Source organism: Gopherus flavomarginatus, chromosome 2 (assembly GCF_025201925.1).
Source record: "Gopherus flavomarginatus isolate rGopFla2 chromosome 2, rGopFla2.mat.asm, whole genome shotgun sequence".
NCBI classification, from domain to species: domain Eukaryota; kingdom Metazoa; phylum Chordata; order Testudines; family Testudinidae; genus Gopherus; species Gopherus flavomarginatus.
This window is the reverse complement of record NC_066618.1, coordinates 155736939-155760710: the sequence shown is the minus strand read 5'-3', so window position 1 is coordinate 155760710 and position 23772 is coordinate 155736939. Positions and strand designations below refer to the sequence as shown.

At 47.0% G+C, this 23772-nt stretch overlaps 1 protein-coding gene across 2 annotated transcripts in view; it reads left to right on the top strand.

Moving 5' to 3' along the window:
* Positions 1-1489: 1489 nt before the first annotated feature.
* TGFA (transforming growth factor alpha) overlaps positions 1490-23772 on the top strand; it is a 43844-nt gene continuing 21561 nt past the window's right edge. For both annotated transcript variants that reach the window (XM_050940343.1, XM_050940342.1), the window contains exons 1-2: positions 1490-1645; positions 15653-15706. In XM_050940343.1, the coding sequence (XP_050796300.1) occupies positions 1606-1645; positions 15653-15706 (94 nt within the window). In that variant the 5' untranslated portion in view covers positions 1490-1605. The remainder of the gene's footprint in view (positions 1646-15652; positions 15707-23772) is intronic.

Sequence of the window (23772 nt, the reverse complement as noted above, 5' to 3'; positions counted from 1 at the left end):
TGTCAGCTGCCATCCCATCTGACCTAGGTGGACTTTCAAGTTTTCAGAGCACTTTCTGTAAGAGAGATGCGGCATTTGTCTCTAGGCAAAATTTCCCCTCCACCCCACCTGTGCAATGGGTTATGTGGTGGCTGGTTGCCAGAAGTGGCTGCATGTCTGTATATTTGCCTGAAGCACTGTGAGATCATTCAGGATGAAAGGCGCTGTGGAAATGGAAGATGTGCCAAGATGAAGAATACTTGGACCAAAGTGGGTCAGTTTTGAAACTATAATTCTACAAATTCCATTGGCAACCAGCACCAGGCAAAATTAAGGCATGAGAGCTATTCCTGTGATGAGTTTGCTAATAGAGGGATATAAAGCTTGATGTTATGTTCTTTGAAGGATGTTTCAGGGAGGATGCATTGATCCCCTGACTCTTGGCTTAGGTCTCTATTTATATGTTAATGGTAAAAATCAATTTAAAATAATTGTTACACCACTTATTTTATTTGCACACATGGGAAGAGATCAGACGGTTTGGAAACCGCCTTAGGACCTGCAGTTCACCAACGCTTTTAATTCTCAAACCTCAGGAGATATCCACACCTGCTTGGCTACGGATGAAACCCGGAAACCCTCCTCCAAAGGAAGGGGAATGGTCCATGTGCCAGGGCCAGAGGGTGGCAACACAACATTTTGTTGGCGGAGGCTGGACACTTTAACGCCAAACCTCTCGGGCTGACCGTCAATCAATCTGAAGGGTAGCCAAGCCCTTGGAGAGTCAGGTGATAAGTGCCTTAGCCAGTCTAGATAGGTCCGGCTGTCAGGAGAGGGAGCCGACGAGAGGAGGCAGAACGTTTCTGACCCTCTCCTGCCGCCTAGAGTTCACTGCAGGCTTCAGAGAGCGAGCTCGGGCTGATCAAACCAGAGTCTGGAAGGCCCAATCCCAGCTACCCACAGGGGCCGTGGGAGGCAGCTCCCAGCTGCTCTTATCTATGGTGTATTGGCCAGAGGGGCCGTGGGTGGCAGGAGGGGCAGCCACTGGGAAGCCGATCACGGCTGCCCAATAAAAATCTCCATGTGCTGCGCTCGCACAGCTGCCGGCCCCGCAGTTGCTGAAGTTTAGGGCTCGTGGGTTGGCGAGGGAGCCCCACTCGCTATTATCCCGGCAGGGATCCGGCGTGCGCCCTAGCGCGCCGCGCCCCTGGGGCTCCCCAAGGCGGAGGCGTACGAAGCCCCTGTGCGCGCCGCTCTCTCCCGCTTCTCCAGCTGTTAGCGGTGTGGGGCCGATCTCCCTTCCCTAGCTAGGGCATCAACCTGCGCCCCACGCCCCGGCATTCATCTCTCCCCGCACCCACCCACTTCTCCTTCTCCTCTCCACCCGGCGCCTGCCTCTTCCCGGGACCCCACGGAGCGTCTCCAGTAGCCGCGGGTCCCGGGCGCCCCCCGCGCCCCTCTCGGAGGGGGCAGGAGTGTGATGGTCGGCTCCGCTCAGGTCCAAGTGGTTGAAAGGTGAATCCGCCTCCATTTCCGCCCGGCGACGGAGCCCTGCCCACCGCAGGGAGCAGAGGGAACCGGCGCATCGCCACTCCGGGCGCAGCAGGGCTGGGGGACGCCTGCAAAATGGTCAGCTCCGCCGGGGAGATTGCAGTGGTCGCGCTGGGTAGGTCAAGCCCCTTGGCGCTGGGCGTCTCTGCCTGGCTTTCTTCTCTCACTTTCTCTTCTTTTCCCCTCTTTCGTGCTTTCCCTTCTCCCTCGGTCACTTTATCTCCCGCTTTCCCTCTACTTCATTCTACACTTTGCCTCTCTCCTTCCCCCCACCCCCGTTCGCTCGCTTCTTTCCAAACTCCCTTTCTCAGGTGGCGTGCTCCGGTCCATGCCTTCGCTCCTGCGTAAAGCCATAAACACACACGCTTGCTTTGGCTTCTTTCTCTGGTTCCCATGGAAAGAGAACTCTGATCCCAGCCTATTCATCTGCTGCTCCTTGAAGGGGTGGGGGTGGCGGGGAGATTAAATGAATCAAGGGGACTTGGGGGTTAATTATATAAGCAAGAGAACAAAATTAAACCCTTGCTGTGGGGAGGGGGCCGCGGGGAGAGAACCCAAGCTTTTGGGGTGTTCTCATTGGGGGGGGGTCTCCCCCTCCAAACCTCGGGATTGCTGAGAGATGGAATGTGGTGCTTGCTAATCACTCATCGAGAAAATCTAACTTTTTCTCAACCAGCTACAGTTTCCTTACCCCTCCCCTGTGCCCATTCAGAGCCCCAAACCTTTATGTCCAGTTTGCAATGTGTCCCTCTCCTTGATGACTTTTAAGAGGGTCTTCTCCCAATTGTGTTCTGACAAGGCTGAATAAGGAGGCTGGAATGTCAGTCCAGTGTGTATGAGAGCCATTGTGATTCTTCCCCCCTCCCTCCAGAGTTTGTGCTGGTCAACAAGCAGTTGGCTGAGAATTTAACAAAGCAAATACCTTTAAGTATCTTTTGCTTGCCTATTTATTTCCTGTGTGGCTTTCCCCTGGCATGTTTGCTCTCCAGTGGGTCTGGTTGGCCCTAGATGATTAGCAATGTTAGTTTAAAACTTTAACTAGGAGTGTAACAAGCGCTGGGCAACTTAAAGCAAGACCATGACACAAAGTTTAGTTTGTGTGTGTGCGTGCCAGCCACAAGAGGAGAACTTGTTACATATTAAACATAGTTGGTGTCGGTCATGCTTTGAGCAGGGGATTGGACTAGATGACCTCTTGAAGTCTCTTCCAGCCCTAATATTGTAAAATTTCTATGAACTGAAGCAAGTTTCCCCATTGCACTGAAAACATGTATGTTTATTTCCCTTGTCACTGAGAGAGAGCCCCTGTGAAAAGTGGAATATTAAGTTCCCAGTCCTGTAAAGGGTTAACCCCATGAGCGTTTACACTGCACAAGGAGTTCCTAGAAGTCATCAAAGCCTGATCCTGCTCTTTGTTTGACTAGCATCAATTTGGATTAACTCTGTTTAAATCAGTGGAGTTACACTGTTATAAAAACTCTGAACAGAATTGAGCCTAACCGATGTCAGTGGGAGCTCTGTGCATGAGTGGTTTCAATATTATACTCTTAAAGGGGGAAAGGAGTCAGATTTTAATAGCTAGATCTGTTCTTTGGCTGGGCCCAGTCTTACTGAGGGTGAGTGTTCACAGTGGTTTGTGTACAGAAGGTGAAACACTGATGAAATGCACTGGCAGGTTGGTCCCTAGGGCTCAAAAACATTGCAAGGTAAAGCTTATCGAGTGGGTGTGTCTCCTGAGCAGCAACTGCCTCCTGAGCAGAGTGGGTGCCTCAAATGTCTGCAGAGCCTTGCACCTGCCCTCCTCTGCTGCAGGTCTTTGAAGGCTGAGGATAGAATGCATGCCTAGAAATCCCAAAAGCTTGGAAACCAAGCAGTGGGCTGAGTGCATCCGTCTGCTTTTCCCCTGAGTGGGCTGTGAGCTCTGTGACTCCCTGGCTGCTGCAGGGAAGGTATTGTCATGGAAATTGCGGATTTTTCAATGAGTTGCTGCAGTTGACTTCATTCTTATTTAGAAAAACTGTGCTTGTCAGAAGTTCAGATAACTTTCTTGCTCTGCCGAGGAGAGGGGCATTACGTATTATTTGTATTACCTTAGCACTTCAGAGCCCTAGTCGTGAACCAGGAACCCTGCTATGCTAGGTGATATACAAACATTCCCTCAGTTTCCTTAGCTGAGTGGGTTTTTACATCCTCTTCCTTACACCAGTGTAAATTGTGAATAACTTGATTGAGGTCAGTGAGGAAAATCCAGAACAGAAGTCTCTATGGACACTGTCAGATTTTGATATCCCTTTTTACAGTGGTGTAAATCTGGAATCATTCCAGCCCCTTTTGGTTTTATTTCTGTGTAACTGAGGCTTTGTCTACAGGAGGGGTGTGTTTTTTTTGTTTGTATTTTTTTGTACCAGGGTAGTTGTATCTATGCAAAATCTTTGCGGTTTAAACCACATCAATGCACTGAGTGTATGCTGGGAATCTTCACCAAGGCATACAAGCCTTGAGTGCAGCTCTGTGGAGAGCTGCATCTGCACAGAAAGTGCCTTTTGCTCGGCTGATTTAAAAAAAAAAAAAAATTAGCCAAGTGTTGAAAGTGGGCCCTGATTTTCCTCTCACTTGAGCTGTTGTAAGTCAGCGGTAATGGAGTTACTCCTGACTTATACAGGGTTGAGAGAGAAGAATTAGGACTACTCTTTTGAGCCTGAATTCCAGTTTGGGAGAGTACTAAACTTAAACTGAGCTCAGTTAAAACTCTGGGTGCATGATGAGGCTATTTGATTCTTCTGACGAATCAAGTATTGCCTTGATGGGCTAGCAGTTTGATCCAGGCTGCCAAATGCTGTGTAGGTTGGGACTAGTTATTCAGAGGTGTTGATCACTGGCAGCTCCTGTTAGCATCAGTAGGAGCTGCAGGTGCTCAGCCCTTCTGAAAACCCATCCCTATGTAGCAGTCCACCTCTCTAAGGCCAGTTCTCTGGGCTTTGTGTGTTCTTTATAAGGTACATTGTGTAAGGATGGAAGTTCAGACCTGGCGTCTGTGCAATTGATAGATTGTGGTCGCCTTGTAACGAGGGAAGCCATCTGATGAATAACTTCCTTTAGAAGTGGAAGAGGAGGAAAGAGGATGGTGGTCTTTGAACTCTGTTAGCAATGTAAATCTGATTGGTCTGAATTTCCTAGCCAGAATAACTCTACTGTTTCTGTTAAAAGGGACCGTCAACTCTTCTGGCTCAAATAGAAGAGCTTGATTCAGCCCAATGAGACTGTAAAACATACCCCCATAATCATTCTGTCAAGCATGCCGTGTGTGGTGCTTCAGTCCCCAGCACGCGCTCATGTATTGTTTCTGCTTGTGGTGGCTGGGAATTTTATCTGCACCTGCTCTGAAAAGCTGGTGTCTCCCTAAATGTGTTAGCAGTCATTTACCATTCATAATTACAGCTGCTGCAAATGAGGCTGCATTCTCTGGAGCTTAAAAGTCAAAATAGAACGGAAGTTAACTTTGATTTTTCTTTTAAAGTAAGTTTACCTGCACCCCAATCCATGATTAGCAGAATTGCCCTTACAGATCTGACAGAGCAACGGGTCTAGAGACCACCCAGAACAATGGAACTGCAGAGAGGTGCTGGCAATTAACTGACTATCCCAGCAGCCACAGCGAAGGAGCAATCGGAGGGTTAATATTTTACCTGTAGTCCTAATAGCAAAACAACATTCCATCTCTGCCTGAGCTCAATTGGAGCTGTCTTGTGAGGTCCTGCTCAGCTTCCTGCAATTGAAATAGGAAATGCAGGGTATTCAGCATCTTGCATGAGGGAGCCCTGGCTAAGCTATGGAAAGATGGACTGTTTCAATGGGAACTTGAACTGTTTGTTTACCAGGGTATTATATGCAAAGTATTTGAGTTCTCTGGGGATCTTCAGGCAGGCAGAATGTAATTCTTTGCATTACAGTCTGGCTATGATAGAGGCTTCTGCATGCCTGCTCTTGTGAAAAGTGCTGCTGGCTCCTTTGGACACCAAAAGAGAGCCTGGTAATGCAAGTTTATGTGCCTCTGAGGGAGAGACTGAGAAACATCTTTGTGTGCAGAATAGATCTTGGGTGCTACAAGTAGAATTAGAGACTGATTTGTAGAATTCTTGTCCAAATTCTACAAGCTAACAATCTCCAAAATGGTACTGTCTGCTATATTCCGGTAGCGCTACCAAACAACGGATTCCTGTTCGAATAAACAAGTTGTAGTATTCTAAGGCACTATGCAAAGTATTAATATATTTTATTGTCCACCTCTTTATTGATGTACATGTCATGTAGCCATTGCAGTGCGAGAGAAATCTTTCTTGAGTGGTAACAGCTAATTTAGACCCCATCATTTCATATGTATCATATTGTACTGTCACCAATACTGCTATTTAATGAAACTTGGTAACTAAAGTTATGGCACCAACACACCACTGTACGAAAGCCTGTAACTGGTTTCTTTTACTGTGGTGTATACTAATAACTGAACAATGCACTTTCAAATAAGTAATCTCTAGTTCCTTAGATTTAAGACCCAACAGACCCTTGGCTTCTGTCCCTTTCTGGGTTATTTGCTCAGCCACTCCTTGCTTTCAGGGATGGTCTTTGATGATGGATTGCTAAGTAGAACTGCCACTCAGACTCTTAATTCATTGCAGGGCAGATTTAATTTAATGAGGGGTTGTTGTCTGCTTGTAATTAAAAGGATAGGATGTTAATATCATGTTCCTTTACATTGGAACAGTAAACATGTTGGAATGACACTGTTTCTAGACTGTATCTGTATCTTCATCTTGAACTGGAGACACAAGGTCTGGTCCAACTTCCATTGAAGTCAGTTGAAATACTCCTTTGCCTGGAGTTCCCAGAGGTATTTTGGCTCCTAACTCCCATTGAAATGTATGGAAGTTAAGAGCCCAAATACCTTTTGAGCATCTGGGCCCTGCTGATTCCAGTGGGATTTAGGCTGGACTCCTAGGGCTTTGTACTGATGTTCTGCTCAAGAGTGAAATTCACTCTGTCCCACTAAAGTTCATATACATGGGCTAATGTTTTAATAACTGACCCTTAACAAGAGTCAGTGAAACATGAAGTAAGAATTGGAGAAGGATCTGTCTTTTTTGGTCCCGTTACTTGAGCTGCCTGGGTACATAGATTTATTACTAATCTAGTATACTTTTAGAGCACCCTTTGCCCCAAACGATCCTAAAGCCCTTTACAAATTCCTCGCACACAGCACCGTTGAAATGCAGCCACCTCTGCGGTGGAGTGCTGCAACTGTCTGGCAATGTTGTGCGGTCTTAAAAAGAATGCAAAGGGTCCTTAAGAAATCCTTCATGCTGCACCAGGGTTAATAGCCAGTTTCCCAGAGAGCTTTGCTAGCAAATTCAGAGCAGAACTGGAGCGGAGGGAATACAATTTGAAAGTTGTCTTGATACAAAGGTGTGAGCTAAGGTTTGTTCTAGGAATTGGAGGTTCCATAGGGAAAACTGCATTGGGGAGCTATTTCCAAGCCAGTCACTGCTTGCAAGATGATTTCCCTGCGACTGTTCTAATGTGGAGTGCATCACTGTTCTTAATTTTATATAGGGTTGCTCAAAGGCTAATATTTCCTGGTCTCTCTTATGGCTTTTTCCTTTCTTAATAAATAAAAGGGTTTGGAGTCATTGGAGTCTCCCTCTGGGCCGCCACATAATGAACATGTGTGAATCTTCTCTCCAAACTGTTACACTAAGATCAATTCCCACACACTGTGGTGGTTCCTGAAATAGGTTTGCTGGCACAGAACCTGTGTGCAGCTCAGTGATGGCAGAGCCTGCTTGGGATTCAGCAGCTCTGCAAACCACAAGCTTCTGAAGGGAGCCCTGACTCCGGGAAGCCGGCTCACTAAGCCAGGTGCAAAAGGTCCTGTCCGTGGTCACTCAGCAGTGCCTCCGTCTTGGCTTGGCAGAAGGTTGGCTAGATTGGACCTGTGCTTGGTAATGCTAAGGCTGTGAGTGGGCTGACCTGAAGGGAACCAACCACCGGTGCAGGAATAATCCACTATTCACCGCGTTACGCACCCCCCCGTCTGTGCTTGATCCACAGAAGAGATGGGTCTGTTACAGTTCTCAGATGATTCTGCTGCTGGCAGCTGTAACCACCTCATATCCTCCATGGATCAGGCACAGAAGGGGACATATAATGTGCTGACCAATAGATTATGAAGGTGATGCCCTTTCCTGCACCTGTGCTCAGAAAATAATTGTTCCCACCCCTGCTCTGCTCCCACCATGTTTCTTCCTGTTCTCCTTCTCCCCTCTGCTGCTCAGCTTCTTCTCGCAACCCCAGTCCCCCTCCTCTCCCTTCCTCTCTTAGCAACCACCACCTCTTTCCTGCTGGGACCTCTTTTCCCCCAGCCCTGGCCGTCTCCTGTATCCTCTCATTCCTTCTTCCCAAAGAGGCAACGTGCTTGTCTTAAATGATGGGGCCCAATTTTCAAAACCACTCAAGCCCCATTAAAAGTCAATGGGACATAGACTTCTAAGCCACTTGTTTTCTTTGGAAAATCTTAGCTGATTGCTCTCTCTTGTGACAGGGAAGGTAGCTCAGGCCGGCAAGTGGCTCTCTGCCCTTTATGCTGAAGGGAGAGAAGTGCCTGATTTCCGCATGGTGGTTGCATTTAATTCCCGGTGATACTTTCAAGTGAGCGTTGCTGTTTTAATAATCATTGCCCACGAGGGAGCTGAGCTCTACTCTGGAGGCAAGACCCTTTCTAATGAGCTAGGCCTCTGAGAGTACGTGCGTCTACATAAGAAACATACTCTAATGTACGGGTGTTGGACTAGATGACCTCCTGAGGTCCCTTCCAGCCCTGAGATTCTATGAAACACTACAGCGGCAGTGCTGCCACTTCCCTGCTGTATTACAGACCTTTCCTGCTGCAGCATCAAAGGGGTTTTCCCATTGCCGTAGGTAATCCACCTCTCCAGGAGGTGGTAGCTAGGTCAACAGAATACTTCTTGCATCAACAGCACTGTCTACAGTGGGGCTTAAGTCAGCTTAACTATGTCTCGTGTGCATTTTTTTGCACCCCTGTGTGCAGTGTAGCTAGGTTGACCTAACTTTCTAGTGTAGGGCAGCCCTGAGGAACTTCTTTGGGCCTCAAGCTTAATTTGAGTGTGCAGGGACCCTTTTAAATCAATCAGTAAATGATAGATTGGGCTATTCATTTGCACTCACTTAATGGGAAAGTGATAAGTGGATTCAAATAGGAAACCTCCTTTGCGCAGCCAATGACAGCTAAATCTTAACATGGGGTTCCTCTTAGACCCCTCAAATAGTGAGTTTTGGGGAAGGTGCCCTACCCTAGCACACATCTCGCTTAGGACGTATGTTCTGAGGGCCTCACCACATGGGCGATGGTCTCCGTATATCCCTTATGGCCATATATCTGTGGCATCTACTTATTGCAGGTCATCGGTGAGGTTCTATACCTTCAGGACCAGCAACACAGGTAAAGTTATTCCTTTGGCTCAAGTTGCAGAGACTTGTAACTTTGAAGATGTAGCTCTTGGGTTTGATCCCTGCTAGCAACCAGTACTGAGGGTTTCATGTTGTAAAACAGTCTTTGTCTAGGGAAAGCTGCAGCTGTATTAGGTAACAAAATCCCATTTGAACTGAACATCTCATTAGGCTACTTTGAAAAGCCTGGCCTTGGTACTTTCAACTTTCTATCTAATGCCGATGTCCTATCTAGGTGACTCTGCATGTGAAAGCGTGATGATGCCACAGTAGACTGCATTACAGCTACCACAGTGCATGCACCTAAATTCACCACCCTAGCTGCTGTGTTGTGTGGGTATGTTAGCCATAGTTTGCTCTAGGTAACCTAAAACCATATTTACTCAGCTGTCTGGCCTCGCTAGTGTGAATCACTGACCTCAAGCAATCACAGGGTGACTGAACCTCGGCAGTCTGTGGTTAGTGAATGTAAGCTTTCGGATACTGAGAGGATAAAAACCTAACTTGTGGGAGGAAGTGGGAAAGTCCATTCTTTAATGAGAAACAGGAACCTGTGGCCCAAGGTAATGGAGTCCCTGGCAGGTCTGTTGTTTGAAATCCTGGATGAGGTGTATTTACATCTCTGGTTACCAAGAGGGATTTGGTGTCAGTATGGAGAACAAGAATGTCGAGAATTAGAATAGTACTAAACTTGTGCTGTCTGTCTTGGTATATTTTCAGCAAGGCATTGCTCTAAAGCAGTGTGTTAGGGGCTGATCCAATGAAGCACACGCTTAACTTTGAGCACTCAGTGCGACTTGGGCATGTGCAGCAAAAATAAGAGGTTTAGAAAACATAACCTATGAAGAAAAGCTGAAAGAATTAGCCAGTTTAGTCTGGAAAAGAAGACTGGGGCTGGGGAGAAGTGGTAAGTCTTATAAAGAGGACTGTGGTCAATTGTTCTCCATGTCCACTGGGGGTAGGGCAAGAAATAATTGCCTTAATTTGCAGCAAGAGAGATGTAGATTGGCTATTAGGAGAAATGTTCTACCTATAAGGATAGATAAGCACTGGAATCGGTTCGTTAGGGAAGTTGTAGAATTCCCATCGTCAGAGGCTGTTAAGAACAGGTTAGACAAATACCTGTCAGGGATGGCCTGGGTATAGTTGGTCCTATCTCGGTGCAGGAGGTTGAACTAATTCACCTCTTGAGGACTCTTCTAGCCCTACGTTTCCCTGATTCTATGCTTAAGTGCTGTCCTGGATTGGGATAACTTTTGCAGTTGTGGCTTAACTTATTTCTTTGGCTTTGGGGGCTTATTTTCAGTGTTTGTATGAGGAGCGTCCATACATAAACTCTGTGTCCTTAATGAAACTTGAAAGTACATCACAAATAATGCAGTACAGTACAATTTGGTAGAACCTGCCACCATTAAGCCAGACAAGTTAAAAGCTCAAATTTCCCTAACAATTCCCCACTTTTCCAAATCTGCTCAGTTTTCCAGCAGCTGTGGGAAAAGATGTGCTTTGTGACATGCCTCGAAAGTAATCCTGTTGAAGCTGTTTCAGACAAAGGGGTATAGAATTCCAAAGCCACAGAGAATCTCCCTCCAGTAGCCCCCTCTTGACATTGAGTGGAATCAAGAGGCAAGGAAAATCAAAGCTGGTAAAAGGAAATATATTTTTTCTGAATGGGGTAGACTGTGGAACTCATTGCTACAGGATGTTGTGGAGGGCAAGACCGTGAATCTTGCTGAAGAGGGACTGGGCAATAATATGGATAACAAGAATGTCAAGAATTAGAATAGTGTGAAATGAAGAGTTTTGGAAGGGATGTGAAACTTCATGCTTTGGGCTTGAAACTAATCTTTTACTCCTAGTGATTAGGATGAGAGCACACCTTCCTGCTATGGAATTTCTAGCACTTTTTCTTCTGCAGCCCGTGTGCTCGCCACTCTCAGAAATGGGATACTGGTCTGGATGGATTATGAGCCCAATCTGATTTAGCAATCCTTATGTTCAAAGGGGGCTATAACCCCACCTAATTAAAGAGCTGGAGAGAGAAAGTGGGTGAGATAATATATTATATTGGATCATCATCTGTTGGTGAAAGAGACAAGCTTTCCAGCAACTCAGAGCTGCTCTTCATCTACCAGCTCTACACAGCGTGAGAGCTTGTCTCTTTCTCCAACAGAAGGTTGACCAATAAGAGATTCCCTCTCCCTCTCCCATCTGGTCTCTCTAATATCCTGGGACCAACATGCAGATACATACAATGCTGCAAACTATAATTAAAGAGCGGTCAGCGGCACAGTGTTTCAAGAGATCACTGGCTGTCTAATATCAAACTGTGTGTGTGTGTGTTCCTCTGCCTTACAAAACTCCACAGAGAGAAGCATCTGTTTGAACTAGGTGGGATGATCAATTTTTAACAGGTTCTAACAGCTGATATAGCTAATAATTTTTGCCTGTTTGTTTTTCTTAATGGGAGTTAAAGCCCAGCTGAGAGAACTTCTCTCTCTCAATGAGCTCCTATCTGTATGCCAGCTTGAAGCTGAAGGATGTATAAAATGTTCTGCTCTTAAGTCTGCACCTGCTGGTGGCATATCTATCAGATCACAGATTGGCGTAGCTGGAGGGTGACTTGTGGAGGTGTTGGTCTATGAGCTAGTGTTCTCTCTTGCGCAACTCCATTAAAGCTGCGCCCGGGCGAATTTGGCCCAATACATCAAAACATAGGCACTTCCCTAAGACTAAAAGCAGAACCTGTTAGGAAGCAAATCATGCAAAGGTGGTGCTGGAAAGGTTCCAAGCTGAGTTTGGTTATGCTTGTTGTTAACACTGTGTGCTGTCACCAGGAAGTCCAGCTGGGTGCTCCATCTAGATGAGTTTTGGGGAACTGTCAGCATTCCAAGGGCCATATCTTTAAACAAACCTGTATAACATCTAGATGGTAGAGTGAGTTGTCCTTATCATACAACTGTTCTTTGAGTCTCTGCTTCTGTTTTTGTGGGTGCAGCGTAGCTCCAATCTCAACTTGGCAGCCGAATATTAATACCCAGGCACCTGTCTGCAACGTTCCCAGCTTATCTGACTTGTTTTTTCGTTGCAGACCTAGTTCTCAGACCAATCTCACTAGGGGTTATGAGCCCTTTGAATGGGCAAGAGGCATTGAATGGTTTCTGTTGAGAGTCTTGGTGGGTTTGACCTCAAGTCAGCAGAACTAGCTGGCTTCAGCGGAGTGTTGGTTTAGGTTTGGGGTTTGTTTTGACCCAAGATTCGGGCGGGAGGGTTTAAATGCTGCATGAACTGAAACCGGGAAAAGGTTAGAGAATCCTGCAGACTGGAAATGGTTGAGTTTCACATGGTTCTGCATAATTAGGACCCAAACGAGGACCTCCAATCTGAACCCCTCCAAATTTCAGGAAGGGGTATTTGCATACAGATTTCTGGATCCCAGTTTGCTGTCATGGCCTTATTTCCAAGAGATTAGACGTCACTTCCAATGCTTTTTTTGTTGTTTAATTAAACACAAATCTCCCAGGCTGGGTTGCTCTTGCAAGGAGACCCATCTCTTGATCATGTGAGATTCCCTATTTAACTTTCTGCCAGATAAGCTGATCTGGTGAAATAGCCACCATTTCAGACTGAAGTCTCATAGCAAAAGCTCCAAAATCATGTAAGCCATCCAAGCCGTACCCCTTATCCTCTGGCCTGCGACATACATGAAGTCAGACTCGATCTGGTGGTCCGTTCTGGCTTTAAACTTGATGGGTCTAACCAGCACTTCAGCCTGAACAAAACCTGGCTCCAACCTTTGTTTTTCCACAGCTCAATGACCCGTCTTACTAGAGCAATGAAACCTGGCTTTGCATTTCCACTGTGCCTGCAGTTCCAGAAAGTTGAATCTAAATTAATCTTAATTGTTTTCTGGATTTGCGATTTAGTTCTGCTTCTGGTGATCAATTTCCTCTTCCTAACTCTCAGCATGGAAAAAGAATGACCTTCAGAAATATATAGTGTGTTTAGCTCCCCCCCCCCCCTCCGCACCTTAAATCCTCTTAAAACAAGGATTGTTTAGAATCCTTCCTTCACATTCAGACCCATGTGGCTCTATAGGCTTCTTGTTCAGCTCGTGATTACATTGTTGCCACCACTTTGCTTTTCTGGTGTACATTTTATTCATTTTTATGAACAGTTGTTTACAACTGTTAACATAAGAGCTGGAACTCTACTTATCTCAACAGAATTGGGGAGTATGGAATTTATGCGATAAACCAGGTTTCAAATAAAGGGCTATTTAACTTAGATGGGGAATCCTTGGATAAGAGAGCTTATGCTACACGCACTTCTTTGTGCCTGGATAGATTTGAGCCGCTGGCTGGAGCAGGGAGCTGGGAGTCAGGACTCATGGGTCCTTTTCCCAGTTCTGCAACTGACTTGTCCATTGACCACAATGGGCGCTGGATCAAACCCTAGCTGTGTGAGACCTTAGGCAAGTTATTTAATCTGTGTGTGTCAGCTTCCTAATCTCTACCTGGGTATAACAATATCATGCAGGGGTACTGAGATTTAAGATTTAAATATGATTTGGGATCCTAGGATGAAAGTTTCCATGGATGTTCAAAATATTATTGCTGCTCCTACTGCTGTGTGATTTGCTGGGGAAAATACTTCCATCCACCGATACATGTATAGATCAGTTGTGTGTATATATTGCGTTCTATGTCTAAGGACATATACATACACCCAAGATATCCAAGTTTATGTATAGTTAGAGGTAATCCTTTCTGGCCTTAAAATATATGGATATGTCCCAAAAACTCTTGACTCCTTTTGAAACCTATAGGTCTCTTGCATCTTTGACTCTGCCCCTGCAGCTGGAAACAAGATCTTGTGTGTGTCTCTTTTGACTATTTAAATCAGGGGTCGGCAACCTATGGCATGTGTGCCAAAGACGGCACGCGAGCCAATTTTTAATGGCACGCTGGAGCCTGCCGGGACTCCAGTATGCCATTAAAAAATCCTGCCCGGCCCGCTGTCCTCTGCCCTCCGCTCCCCCCGCAGGGGCAGGGAGCAGAAGCATAGCCGTGCGCACGGGGTGGGCAAATGGCCCCACTCTCCGGGCACTGCAATCCGCGGGGTCCGCGCTCCCGGGCCGAGTGCAGCAAGCTGCCAGCCCTTCCCCTGCCTTCTCTCTTCCCCTGGAGCCATGCCACCCTGCGCACTCCTGCGGGGCAGCGTTTGGCTCTGCGGTGAGGCAGAGACACTTCCCGTGCAACCGGAGCTCTGCCGCCGCCGCGCGCAGCTCTCTGAGGGGCGGGGCTGTGCTCTCCCGCAGGGCAGCGTGTCTAGCTCTGTGTGGAGCCTCATGGTAAGGGGTCCAGGGCTGGAGGGGTTGGATAAGGGGTGGGTGGAGTCAGGAGACACGGTGGGTTGGATGGGGAGGGTGGGTGGTTAGGGGCAGGGGTCTCTGGAGGGGGCAGTCAGGGAGCGGGGGGGGGGGTTGGATGGGGCATGGGAGTCCCAGGGTCTCAGGGGGCGGGGGATGGATAGGGTCAGGGGACTGGGAGCAAGGAGGGTCCTGGGGGGGGGCAGTTAGGATGAGGGGTCTCTGGAGGGGGTGGTCAGGGGACAAGGAGCTGGGGAGTTGGATGAGTTGGGAGTTGGGGGGGAGCTGTCAGGAGGCAGGAGTGTGGAAGGGGTTGAGGCAGGCAGGGAGCAGGGGGGGTTGTATGGGTTGGGAGTTCTGGGGGTCCTGTCAGGGGGCAGGGAGCGGTTGGATAGGCATGGGAGTCCCAGGGGTCTGGCTGGGGATGGGGGTGTGGATAAGGGTCAGGGCAGTCAGGGGACAGGTAGGGGGTAGGGTCTAGGCCGGGGACAAGGAACTGAGAGACTTAGATAGGGGGTGGTGCCCTGGGGGGCAGTTGGGGGTAGTCAGGAGACAAGGAGCAGAGAGGTTGGGAGTTCTTAAGGGGACAGTCACTCAGCCCTCTCCCCTGAGCTCTGACCCCCCACACACACACTGCCCTCTGCCCCGCACACACCCCAGGCCCCTGCCCTGAGCCCTGTATCTCCCTCATACACACCCAGCCCTCTGCTTGACTCCATCTCCCCCCACCCCCCAACAACTCTAGCCATGACTCTGGCACCCCCACACATACCCAGCCCTGACCCCAGCCCTCTGGGTCCCGGCCGCCGGCCCCGCAAGGCCTGCTGCTGGTCTGGGGTTCTGGCTGCCGGACGCTTGCCAGCCGGGGTCCCAGCCGCAGGCCTCGCTCAGCCCGCTGCCGGCCTAGGTGAACAGAACCCCAGACCAGCAGCGGGCTGAGCAGACCGGCAGCATAAGATCAACATTTTTATTTCGTTTTAAATGAAGCTTCTTAAACGTTTTGAAAAACCTTGTTTATTTTACAATACAACACTAGTTTAGTTATATAATACATAGACTGAGACCTTCTAAAAAACATTAAAATGTATTACCGGCATGTGAAACCTTAAATTAGAGTGAATAAATGAAGACTCGGCACACCACTTCTGAAAGGTTGCTGACCCCTGATGTAAATCAGTGTTTTGCTTGTTGTATTGTTTATGTGACCTGTATTTTGAAAATTTTCCCTAGGTATTTTACTAGCTGTGTGCCATGCCTTGGAGAACACAACATCTGCCTTGAGTGGTAAGTTCACTGATCTAATATATTAACCTTAGACCTTGCATAGTAATTTCAACTATATCTTCTGCAGCCAGAGCTCTGAATTACCTCTATCAGCCACCCCTTCTGGCTTTTCTAATCATACCCAGTGGTCGCCACAAATGTTTGCATCATGTCTGTATGCTGTTTCCTGGCCCTCTCCAGTAGTCCTCCTGCTCAGATGGCACCTTCCCCAGCTCAGATGTTTGGAAAATGCATCAGCCATGGGGTTGAGATCTGTGCTTGAAAGTGCAAAAAACCCAGTCCCAGAAACGTTTAGTAGTTATGAGTGTAATGTTGGCCTCTTCCCCAGGGCCTAACTTGATTCTCGTTTAACACCCGACCTTCAATGTATTAATCTTGGCTGTGTTAATAAGTGGATAGATCACGTGTGACTTGGTAGGGCGGTTTGAGAGAACCGTGTGACGGGGAAGTTATTTATTTTCTCTGCCTTTTGTTCCATCCTGTTGAGTGTGAAGCCATTTGGAGTGCAATAGAGGTGAGAATTAACTTTAGTCTGTGTGCTGCTTATCCAGCCCAGAACGGTCTTCACTTCCAGCCTGCTGCTAGCCATTTGAAATAACCAGAAGGGAGAATAGCCTATGCTCTGGCTCATAACCGAGTGTCGGCTTGTCTTCTCCAGGGCGGGTGCTGGTTTGTACCCATGAACAAACAATGCTGTTGCTAGAGCTTTGGGAGCATCTCCAATGTATTTGTACAATATCCCGCACAATCCCAGTTGAGGCTTTTGAGAGCTACTGTAATGTTAATTACAGGGTCCATGCAGAGCCTTGCTGGTCAGTGTGGATGGGATGCTAGTAGCCCCATGTGTAAATGATCCCTCGGGATGTGGCCTTATTCCATGGTGTCTGGGGTGGTGCAAAGATGGGATTGGGTTACCTTCTTTTACACGAATGCATCTTTTAGTAGGCTGGCTAGTGTGTGGGGACATGACTGCTGGCTGGAATCAGATCTGCTCAACTGCATGTCACAGTCCTCATACTGCTAACAGATTCTTCATAGCTCAAGCATTAAGTGCCTGTGTCTGTATTGGATTTGTTAGCTTTACACACTGAAAAACACTTGAACTGCTAGTGCCATTCCCTCACAGCCCTTAGAGTGGCTCATTCTGGCTCTGAAAGGGACTGGGTGGTCAAGTTCATATCTGGGTCTGAATTTCCTCCAAGTTCTGGTGGAGAGTTGGTTCCAGTCTCCTGGGTTCAATGCTGCCTAATAGACCAGGATAACCAGTATGTGGGAGAAGTTCTGCGAGCTGGGGATGCAGCTGTATGCACACATGCATTGGAGTTCTCAGGAATGTGATATTTTTTCAACACCTACTTTGCCTTGCAAATAGGTGGAACATAGGCTAGCCAGACACCAGTCCCTCTGTGTGAGATACTATTGCTCAACAACCACCTTTTCAAATTCCCAACAACTTCTCCATTCCATTCTCTGCCTGAGTTTTCTCCCATAAGGCACTGGAGTTGTGCTAAAATTAGAAAGCTTATCTCTCTTGGGCAGGTATGTGTTACCTGCTCTGGAATTGCCATGGCCTGGATATACTAAATGCATTATTCTCCTTGTACTTGCTTCGTTTTTATCACATTGACTTCAGTGGAGTTGCTCTCGATTTTATACTGGCGTGAGAGGAGAGTCAAGCCCTACATCGCTGAAGTCCTCTTATCTCTCAGCTTTGTTTCCTCTCGTGAATTTGGAAAGGAAGCGTTTGGTGCCGGTTCAGTTGATTGAATAAACAGCTTGTTTCATTCCACCCAGGCGGAATGGTCCGTGGATGCGAATGAGCTGTGGCTTTAGAATGAGGAGGCTGTCCAGCCAAATCAAAACTACACCTCCGGTGTTTGTGCCTGATTCTAATCTTTGGCCCTTTGCGTTTCTTTGGTTGTACACGTGGGCTCTTCCTTTCCCTTTGCAGGGCCCTGCATTTGAGATGAGCGAGGAAGGAGAGAGCTTCCTGTTTAGATGTTTGAGTCCACTATTACTTGTGTTTTCCCCCATTTCTGGCAACCTCCTGTCGTCTTGATCTTGCACCCATTGAAGTTGGGGTAAAACTCCCATCTTAAGCACTTTAGGTCAGACACCCCTCTCTTGTTCTATACATGTACAGCACCTAGCACAGCAGGACATTTCTTGGAGCCTCTATGCGCTACCATGAGGCAAATAATAAGTAATTTGGGATAGAGATTCAAGGATCACTTATCTCTGAATAACCATTCATAATGGGCTCTATTCTATCCGATAGCACCCTTTGCACTGCCCCACAATGGAAGAACACAAAGTCCTGAGAGGTCACCACTGGTGCGAGATGAGGTGATCTTTTGTTGTAAAAGATTTCCCCCTCCCCCTCCCCATTTGTGATGACCTCATTCTAAACACAAGGGAGTCCCATCTGTGGGCTGTTTTTTCCATTCATGGTTAGCCTGACTTCCCTAAGGGGGGACATAAGAATCTGTGAAAGCCTTTAGAGGCAGTAATGGCACAGAGATCAAAGCCCAGATCTAACTTGTGAGAGGTAGTTTCTGGGCTCGCTTGTGCCTGTCTGGTGGTGGTCAAAGTTCCAGGCTTCTCTAACGAAGCTCAGGAGTGCGGGAGTGGCGGGGGAGGATATCTCATAGCTGTAGGAGTCATTCATTGTCTACACAATAGATCCGGCAGGAGATCTCGGTCTGAATATGCAGATTTTTTTTTCCCCTCAGCGTTAGGATCATGTAGATTTTCAGATGGAGTGCCGGTAGCTTGCCCCAAAAGAGACCAACCATCCATAGATCTCACCTGCCTGTGATTTGAAGCGAACTCCAAAAATTAGCATCTAAACAAAACAACTGAGAGTGCCCCTTAAAGTTTGCGACAGCCTGGTGTAGTCAGCACAGGGTGGCCAATACGGAGCCAGCAGACCTGGGTGATATTCCTGGGGTGTCACCACGTCTCTGTGCCTCTGTCTGGTCCGTCAGCTTTTTGGCGCAGTGTCTGTACACCACCTAACACAGCGGGGCTTCTGGATGCTGCTGTGATGCGAGTAATAATTTAATGTGGGAAAACTCCCTCTCGTGCATGGGCAGCATTTGGTCAGAAGGGGAGACAGACAGGGCATGCAGGTGTCAATTCTGTAGCCTTGAAATTCAGCCCTCTATTATGGGGTCTGCCTTGCGAGGATGGAGAGCATTGTACATGGGACTTTGGATCCCAAGTGACTTAAGATATGTCTTTCTAGCCAGTGGCAGCCAGCATCCCTCCCAGCCCCAGTTGACAGTGATGTCAATGGCTCATCTGTGCCAAGTCACTTTTGAAAACGAGACTTGTCATCCTAAGTCACTTAGATGCTTTTGAAAATTCCACCCTGAATCAATCAACACTGCTACAATATCAAGAGCATGCAGTAGGGGAAATAATTTTGTACCTTACCTGCCCTACTAACTCAGCCTTAGCTTATTAAAACTGAAGGAATCTTAAAAATCCAATCTGCTCGCTTCTTGTTGAGGTCTGAATGTGGCCATCCAGAACAGATGCGTCAGTTTCACCTGGCATACAATCAGTTTCTAATCCACTTCCTTTTCATTTGCACTAAACTAGGTCTGCAATATTGGGCTGCAAATGCTGCAGGGAACTGTTTGGTTTTAAAACAAATGTTGCCAGTTGAATGCAAGAAGGGGGTTTTATGGAAAAACTGTCCATTTTGGGGGGCTAACAGATTAGTGGCATAGTTCTGAAAGGTGACAATTCATAGATTAATAACAATACATTGTATTTTTTCATCTGTAGGCCTCAAAGCATTTTACAAAGGAGGTCAGTGTCCATAAGATGGGGAAACTGAGGCACAGGTGGGCCATAACTTGCCCAAGGTCACCCAGCAAGTCAGTGGCATGGCTGGGAATAGAATCCAGGTCTAGAAGTCCAGATTAGTACTCCATCCACTAGGCCACACTCCCTCCCTCAGCAGTCAAAGGGTTGGAAATCCCTCAGGAACGTTTGTTCTCATGAACATTCTGGTCTGGGTTTGTCCCTAGTCTGGGAACACAAGTCCTTTAAAAACTGGTATTTTATTAAACTTAGTTGTTTGTTTTTTAACTAACACATGCAGAGCTTGCACAAGTCCCACAGCTCTGGAAGGACTGAGCAGCAATCTCCTTTGAGCCAGTCAGCAGACTTTGAATACTTTAAGGCACAAGGCCCAGGTAAATCTAACCTTGACGATCCTATTTTGAGCTTGAGACTGGCACGCTCTGGATTTCAGGGTCAGAACTGCGGAGAGGGGAGGCTGCTTAGCTGAGGTTCCCAGCCTCCGAAGGTTTGCTCATCCCTCGTAATAGGCTACTAGAAGCTGTGTCTGGCTAACAGCGGTTGCAGTATGCTGCCACACCACTGAGGGCTGGTAAAACAGCTTCCTGCATTTAGGATCAGGTAGGATAGACACGAGAAATGCAAGGGTTTGTTTTTTATTCATTTAGTGGAACCCTTATGCCTAGGAATTGGAATATGAGCCCAATTCTCCTGTTTTGTTTTCCACTTGTGCAACACAACTGATTTTCAGTGAAGCTGCTCCTTCTTACACCCATATAAGGGAGGGAGGGAATCAAGTCCTGTGGCTTCAACAGCCTTCCAATGTTTTCATGTACATTTCAGCCACTAGGAATTCTTGCATCCCCAACACAAGTATAATCCGTAAACCATACTCAGTAAGTGGGAAATCCTCGTTTCATTACCAAAAAATTCATAATGCATGTAAATCAATCCGTTTCCCCCCCCAGCAGAGACCTAATTTGAAGTGGTGCAGCAGCCTTCCCATCTGTCTAGTTCACCCCAGTTTGAAACCTGCATGAGCTGCGCTGGTGTCTACACTAGAGGTCTAAGCTCGTGCAGCTACACCAGCAGCAGGGATCTTGACGCAAGCAAGGCCCAGGAACCAAATTCTACTTTCGGTGGAAGTCAAAAGCAGAGCTGGGCAATACCTGGCGCCACAGAGTTGCCCAGGCTTTTCAACGAGAGTGAGTGTAGATGCGATCAGGAAATATGCAGAGCAAAGCTAAATGGACTTATGAGTAATCAGGTAAGGAAGGGGATAAAAATACAGCCAAGATTAAGACCATGTTAGATAAGGCAGCTAGTAAACGCTGGCTGAGGGTGAGAGGCATTTAGAAAACCTCTGCTTATGCAGAATATACTTTTTTGCCTGCCCGTACCTTTCTCCTGACATTGGAGAACCAATGATAGGACAGAAGAATTCCTAGGGGGTGGGTGGTGTTTTTTTCAGAGGCTCACGTGGCCGATAGGCATCCAGTTCCCATTGATGGTCAGTTAGGCACCTTGAAAATCTCCCTTATCAATCATTAGGCAAGACTAAGAAATCCAAACTCCCCGAAGATGATACGTTACCATGCGTGCAATTGGAGATCCCAAACTGAAGGTAGGAAGAACCGCATCGGATCAGACCAGGGTCAGTCTAGTTCAGCATCCTGTCTGCACCTTCCTCTGCAGCAGTGTCTTCTGGAAGACTGTAGTAGTCAGTTTAGAACAGTGGTTGCCAAACTGGGGTTTGTGAACCCTGGGGGTTCGCAAAATGTTACAATGTGTTCTCGGGGAGGGGGGAAATTCCCTAATGGCGGACAGAGCTGGCCCTAGGGACCCTGGGCAGCACGGGGCCTGGAGCCTCTGGACTTCCAAGTGCTAAGCAGATCAAAGCAAGCATCTGTCACACTGAGGAGATTTAAACTTCAAGACTCCTTATAAGAAATGGAAAAGGAGGTAGATATATTTTCCTGTTTTTTAAAGTTAAATAGATAGCTAAGCTTTGTTGTAACGTGCGTCGTTTGCCTGGACTGCTCAAGACCTGAATGCTTGTGTAGGAGGAACTCTGAGCTGGCTTCTTAAATACCTTCATGCTGTTTCACATCTGATAGACCTTGATGAAACATAGGAGCCTTGTCTTATAACAGGCTTATTCAAAGTGGTACAAGCTACGAAAGTAAGATCTTGGAAGAGTGTTGCCGTTTTCATAATGTAGTAAAAAAACTGCAATGATCAATAATAAAGTGTGTAATAAGCATGTCATAAAAACACATTTTATATCTCCAAGATCACTGCTTTTATCATTTATACTCAGGTAAAGGAGAAAATCCCTGGAAATACTTTTTTTTTTTTTTTTTTTTTTGAGGGGGGAGGTGGTCCGCAAGATGACATTTTAGTGAAAGGGGTTCACAGGTTGTTAAAATTTGGGAACCACTGGGTTAGAATAACCTACTCCCCGGGGAAGTTTCCTCTTGACTCCCAATAGTTGCAGTTTGGCATGTGCCCTAGTGCATGAGGGGTTGTGTCCTTCCTGCAACCTCCGTGTGTATTTTTAATGTTTGTTCGTATAACTGGATAGACCGTCTGGGAGTCATTGCCCTTTAACTCTTTCCTGGGGCATGAAATTGAACACCTTGTAATATCTGTGGATGAACAGGAGAAGTAATTTAACTTCTGCTGCACAAATCAGACTTTCTGTAGTAGGTTCTGCAATGGGCAGTGTTTTGGAGCAAACTCAGTCTGGTCTCTGAAGATGGGTGTTGGAAGCAGTGTGACCCACTGCACAGAGCACTGGATTGAGACTTGGGAGACCCAGGTTGAGTTCCTGGTTCTGCCACTGGCCTCCTGGGTGACCTTGGGCAAGTCACTGAACCACCCTGTGCCTCTGTTTCTCCATCTATAAAATGAGTGCAATGATTCTGATCTCACTTTGTAAAGTGCTTTGAGCTCTACTGATGAAAGAGCTCTAGGTATTACAATTTTCATTTCTTTGGTCCCCAAAGATGGGGGGGTGGTGGTGCATAGACCAGATAGATACAAACTGGCCCTACTGAAATTAATGGGAGTTCTGCCTTCTTGTATAGCGCGCGCTCTCTCTGTCAAAATACAGCTTTCTCAGTAAGGAAGAAGGCCCTATAGTTATCCATTTGGGTGCCCAACTGGAGGTGCCATAAAGGGGTCTGAATTTCAGAGTGCTGAGCACTTTTGGAAAACTGCCAGCTTGTCTACACTTGGGGTAAGTCTAGCCATATGGCACTGCTGAGGTGCAGCTGTACCAATACAGCTGTGGCATGTCTGAAGATGCTCTATGCCGAAGGGAAAGAACTCTCCCATCAGCATAAAAAAACCACCTCTGGGAGCGGCATGAAGATGCTACCTTCGGCATAGTTAATGCACCTCCTCACAAGGCGGTAGCGAGGTGGATGCAAGAAGCCTTCCTATCAATATAGCACTGTCTACACTGGGAGTTGGATCAGTATAACTGTCGCTCAGGAGCATTACACCGACAGATGTTTGTAGTGCAGGCAAGTGCTGGGTCTTAAATGGAGCACCCAAAACTACCAGTTGCTTTTGAAAATTATAGCAGGTAATTTAGTATCCACTGTCACCCTAACCCCTTAATTTGGCTGCCGAAGAACACAAGCAAGCCACAGTGGGGAATGAATCTCCCTCTAGAGCCTGCTGTCTGCATGCTTGCATTGCAGCCGAAGGAGGATGACACTGGCTGCTATTCTAGGGAGAAAAGAAAATGACTGTATAATGACCTGACTCCAAGGAGTGCATTGCCAGCAGTAAGGTGTTGTGCATTAGATGCACCACGGCTCCAGCACTGTCTCATAGTTGGCAGTGCCAATTTGCATTGTAACCAATCGATTTACGCTAGGTCAATTGCTTCATTCATAAAACTGGTACAATAAGCTGTGAAATCTGAAGCACAAAATGATTTTTTTCCCCTCCCTTCCCGATAACTTTCCCATTTCACAGAAGCTCAAGTGGGTTTTATGAATGGGTTGGAGTAGGGTTTTAAAAGGGCTACAAACATGTCAATGCTTTCTCTTTCTGGCATCCTCTGAAGCATAAGAAATACAGCTTGTGCGGAGAGCACATGTGTAGGGGATTTATCCTGTCCTTTGGCCAGAATGATGGAGACTTAAGCTGGATGTCGTCTTTTTTTTTTTCATGGTTTACTTCTGTTCAAAGTGGGGGGAAAAAACCTCTAGAGGGCTTGTAAGGGGCCAATTCATTCG